Source organism: Vombatus ursinus, unplaced genomic scaffold (genome assembly GCF_900497805.2).
Source record: "Vombatus ursinus unplaced genomic scaffold, bare-nosed wombat genome assembly UNPS02009173.1, whole genome shotgun sequence".
Lineage (NCBI taxonomy): Eukaryota > Metazoa > Chordata > Mammalia > Diprotodontia > Vombatidae > Vombatus > Vombatus ursinus.
The window spans coordinates 5965111-5970340 of NW_020948951.1; the positions used below are offsets into that span (position 1 = coordinate 5965111).

Sequence of the window (5230 nt, forward strand, 5' to 3'; positions counted from 1 at the left end):
CACTATTCTCCCCCGCCATTCTGGATCTCCCTTTCTCCCCTGTCTCTGTCTTTTTCTCATCCTGCAGTCCATTGACCCTGGACAGCAGTTCACCTGGGAACACTCTAACCTGGAGGTGAATAAACCGAAGAATCGTTATGCCAATGTCATAGCCTACGACCACTCCCGGGTCATCCTTCTCCCCATGGAAGGTAAGAGGACCTCTTATCTGAACTCCCAAGGGATTAGCAGCCCCACTTCTCAGGTAGGAAAGCTAAGGCCAAGAGAGGTTAAGAGATCTGTCCCTGCGTCATTGGCTGAGCCAGGACTGGAACTTGGCCCCTGATTCCCAACCCTGGACTTTTTCCCCCAGATAGTGAAAATCAGGTCTCGGTCACACTCCAGCTCTAGTGAGAGTTTAACCTACTCTCCATAAACCAGAATTCCTCTAAAAAAGAGAGATGGACAAAAGAGAAAACAGTCCCGTGGGTGGCTAATAGTCTGGTCTCTAAGTCTTAATTGACCCCTACTGGAATGGGCTACCTCAGGAAGTGATGAGCCCCCCATCACTGGGAGTCTGCAAGCAGAGGCTGGATGAGGGGATCCCTGCTCAGGTTGGGGTTAGGCGAGATCATCTGTGATGACTCCGTCCTAGCCTCATGATTCTGGGGCTCTTCTCCCCAGTGTGTCTTGCAGGCAGCAGCACCACAGAGCTGATAGGAGCTCAGTGGCCGTCTCTCCTTTAGTTGAGCATTTATCAACCACGCGCTAAGAGCTCACCAAAGCCCCCGTGACCCCCAGCCTGGGGCCTGCCTGGGCAGTGGGCGAGGTGGTGGGGGCAGAGTAGCTCAGGCCCTTCCCTTGAGGAGTCTCCGGGACTAGTGAGACAGGACTCTTGGATGACCACTGTCCTGAGGGTGTGCATGTGTGCTCAGGCCCTCAGTGACAGGGAGAGCCAAGGGTAGAGGAGCAGGACTGGGGCAGTCAGAGGTGGTCCAGGGAGAGGGAAGGCGGCCTGCCTGCTCCTTCTGGAGTCTGGAAGGTGAGGCCGCAGAGGGAAGAAGCTGAGGGCACTGGGCGTGGAAAAAGCCAGCATGGAAGGCCCAGACAAGGCAGGAGGGGAGATACTTTAGGTCCTGTCCACCCTCTCCCCCAAATCACCCCTGAGGGACAGACCAGGCCCAGAGCCATCCGTGTCCACTGTAGTTGGGCTGGGATTTAAGAGGCAGCGTATGGGGAAAAGGAGAGATACCCCTATCCATCACTGAAAGGAATAAGACAGGGGCTCACTGCTCACATTCAGCCTGCAAAGCCCCCAAAGTTGCCAAGCAAGAGTGGTCCTGCCCTGGCCCCCAAAATATGCCAGCACCCCTCTGCAGACTGCCTTTCGTGGTCCTAGGTACACATGGGAGAGAAGGGGCGTGGGGAGAGAATTGCCTTTAGAACCAGGGGTCATCCCAGGCTCTGCACAGGGTCAGCCCTAACTGCCCCTGCTGAAGGACGACCCCAGCCCAGCCCCACATCCCCCAAAGGAGGACCCTCATGGTTCCATCCCCAAGGGATGCCTTCGCTTTGGAGTCCCCTGCCTGGAGATGGGCCTTGCAGCTCCTCAGAATGCCCTCATTCTCTCCAACCCAGGCATCGTGGGCAGCGATTACATCAACGCCAACTACATAGACGGTTACCGAAAGCAAAACGCGTATATCGCCACGCAGGGGCCCCTACCTGAGACCTTTGGCGACTTCTGGCGCATGGTGTGGGAGCAGCGCTCTGCCACTGTGGTCATGATGACCAAGCTGGAGGAGAAGTCACGGGTAAGGAAGGGCCAGGCTGGACGAGAGAACCCCTAGCTGCCCAGGGAACAGAGGAGGGAGAACGAAATTGTCTTCTTTTACAGAGGGGGAATCTGAGTCACTCAGCATGGCTGTGACTTGACCAAAGTCACACAGTTCCTGATTGTCAGGGCCAGGACTTGAACCCAGATCTCCTTACTCTAAATTCAGTTCAGCCCAGCAAATTTAATGTACCAGCTGCTCGTTCAGGCAGTGGGTTAGAAAGACAGAAATAAGACAGTCGCTGCCCTCAGGCAGCTTGCATTCTGCTGGAGTAATACGGTATGTTCCTAGCCCAGCACTAAGCATACCTTGGTTTCTGATCACACCCCTTCCCATCATCATCATCATCATTTCCCACCCACTGGGTGTAGGCCCCTCCTGGAAATGCAAAAAAGTGTGAAATTGAAGGGCTCGTAATTTAATTTGTAATAAATAAAGAAGCAAACGACAGGAAGAATCGTCTGCTAACCCCAAAAGAATGAAACATTTCACCATGTCATGTGGAAAGTTTGCAGATCGCAGGTACCTGGGTTCAGATTCTACCCCTTAATGTTTACTAGCCATGTGACCTTTGTCAAGTCACCTAACCTCTTGGAACCTCTGTTTTCTTCTATCTTCTCCCAGAAATGTTGTTTCAGCTAAAATGAGATAATACAAACCCTTTGCAAATTTGAAAGCACCGTAACATTGTTGGCTGTTGTTATTAGCAGATGCTGCCCCCTGCCAAGTACTGGCCTCATGCCAAGGGGAGCCACCTTCCCCAACTCAGGCTCCAATAGCTGGCATCATCACTGGCAGGCTGGAAGAGTTGCCGTGGCAATACCCCGGGGTCCCAACCCAGGCCCCATCCTCCGGAGGAGGATGGAATGAACTCCCCGGGGCCTCTGGAGCTGATGCCCCTGGTGGGAGTGGGGCGGCGACACCCACAGTTCCTTAGCCATGACACTGACTCTGGCCTTCCCTCCCTGCTCCCACACCCCAGATCAAGTGTGACCAATACTGGCCTGGCCGGGGCACAGAGACCTATGGTGTGATCCAGGTTACCCTGCTGGACACGATCGAGCTGGCAACGTTCTGCGTCCGGACCTTCTCCCTGCACAAGGTGCCTCCTCCTGCCTCTCCCCCTGCTTCCGGCCCTGAGGGGTGAGGCAGACTGAGGGCCATGCTTGGAGACAGGGAAAGGGTGGCCTCGGGAGAGAGGGATTCAGGGAGAGTCTGAGGGAGGCTTGTTGGGGACCCTGTGGAAGATGTTTGTGCTTGCACCGGATGTCCTGGGAGGGTTCTCCCAACCCCTGAGGTTCTGCGGTGTCCCTGCACCTCTCAGCCTGGAGTCCTGGCCTCTGCACCCAGCCAGCCTCCACCCTCATCCCTCGCAGTCGTGTGTCTCTGGTGGGGTTGGGGACGCCGGAGCCTCGGCCCTGCCCTCAGAGGCACCCCCAGCCTGCCTGGGGAGGTCAGCTTCACGTGTTGTGGAAGAGAAGGCAGCTTCCTTGCTCAGGATGGGGATCAGTCCCTGGAGGAGCCAGGCCTGCCATTATGCTTTTGAGCATGAAAAGTGCCAACTTGGCAGGCCCAGAGGAGGCAGGAGGGGAGATACTTTAGGCCCTGCCCACCCTCTCTCTCATGGAGACCAGGCCCAGAGCCATCCTTGTCTACTGTAGCTGGGCAGGGATTTAAGAGGCAGCATGTGGGGAAGGAGAGATACCCCCATCCATCACTGAAAAGAATAAGACAGGAGCTCACTGTTCACATTCAGTTTGCAAAGCCCTCAAAGTTACCAAGCAAGAGTGGTCCTGCCCTGGCCCCTAAAAATATACCAACACCCCTCTGCAGACTGCCTTTCGTGGTCCCAAATACACATGGGAGAGAGGGGAGGGAATTACAGAAGAGTCAGTAGCTTCGTCAAAGGTGCTAAAGTGGACAGGACTGGTATTGAGGGATGTGGGGGGAGGACCGGGAGGAGCCCTGGAAGCCACAGATGTAGACATGGGAGGGGGTTGGGGGAAAGGTTAGAGAGAGAGGAAAGAGATGTCTAGGCAGAGTAATATGGACTTTCTCTCAAGGTAGCAGGGAGCTATCTGAGGTTTTAGAGTAGGGGAGTGATGAGGCCAGAGCCATCTGTTAGGAAGCGGTACATAGGATACATTAAGAAAAGATGGAGTTTCTGAGGGCCACCATCCGTGGGGTCATCTGCCCACTAGCCTGCCCCTTGTCTCCACAGAATGGTTCCAGTGAGAAGCGTGAAGTACGCCAGTTCCAGTTCACAGCGTGGCCAGACCATGGCGTCCCTGAGTACCCAACACCCTTCCTGGCTTTCTTGAGAAGAGTGAAGACGTGCAACCCTCCAGATGCAGGCCCCATTGTGGTTCATTGCAGGTACAGTGACCCCCGACCTCCCCCCAGCCTTGGTGCTGGCATCCAAGCCCGGCCCCTGGGCAAGTCACCTGTTTGTAGCTTTACTTTCTACTGTTAGGATCGGCTGCTGACAGGCTATGTGACCGCACAGAGGTCCCTTTCCCCACCCCCTCTCCGAAGAACAAGGGAGTAGCCTCCAGCCCAGAGACAGAAGGGATCCCTGAGGACCAGCAGGGTTTAGGGCGTCCGGGTAGGGACCCCCAGCACTGACACCTGCTTCCCTGCCTCACCTCCCTGAAAGGAGGACGATCCATACACACACCCACTGCCTGCCCTGCCTGGTCGTTGCGGGGGACGGCCCTTGGTAAACCGCTGGGTGTCAGAGCGACGGGAGCTGGCGTCCCAGGATGAGCTCGTCGGGTCCAGCCCCCAAGCGTCTGCTCTCCCTCTCCGCAGCGCGGGCGTGGGTCGGACCGGCTGCTTCATCGTCATCGACGCCATGCTGGAGCGCATCAAGCCCGAGAAGACCGTGGACATCTATGGGCACGTGACCCTCATGCGCTCCCAGCGCAACTACATGGTCCAGACCGAGGACCAGTACAGCTTCATCCACGACGCCCTTCTGGAAGCCGTTGCCTGTGGCAACACCGAGGTCCCCGCCCGCAACCTTTACTCTTACATTCAGAAGCTGGCCCAGGTGGAGACCGGCGAGCACGTCACGGGCATGGAGCTGGAGTTCAAGGTGGGAGCCCGGGGGGATGGCCCAGTGTGGGACAGGGGACGTGGGAGGGGAGGCTCACCCCCTGGAGCTGGTGCAGCCGGACGAGACCGTGGAGAGGGGAGGGTCGGCCGTGGAGCTGGTGCAACTGGGTAAGGCCGTGGAGAGGGGAGGGTCAGCCATGGAGGCAGTGCAGCCAAGTGAGGCCATGGAGAGGGGAGGCTTACCCCCTGGAGCTGGTGCAGCCGGGGGAGGCCGTGGAGAGGGGAGGGTCGGCCGTCGAGCTGGTGCAACTGGGCAAGGCCATGGAGAGGGGAGGCTCACCCCCTGGAATCAGTGCAGT

General features: G+C 57.1%; 1 protein-coding gene across 11 annotated transcripts in view; it reads left to right on the forward strand.

The window, feature by feature from the left end:
• The window catches only part of PTPRS (protein tyrosine phosphatase, receptor type S), a 220541-nt gene that overhangs the window by 205148 nt on the left and 10163 nt on the right, over nt 1-5230 (forward strand). For all 11 annotated transcript variants that reach the window (XM_027850803.1, XM_027850801.1, XM_027850808.1 and 8 more), the window contains 5 exons: nt 68-191; nt 1618-1793; nt 2797-2916; nt 4036-4190; nt 4626-4911. In XM_027850803.1, coding sequence (XP_027706604.1) covers nt 68-191; nt 1618-1793; nt 2797-2916; nt 4036-4190; nt 4626-4911 — 861 coding nt within the window. The remainder of the gene's footprint in view (nt 1-67; nt 192-1617; nt 1794-2796; nt 2917-4035; nt 4191-4625; nt 4912-5230) is intronic.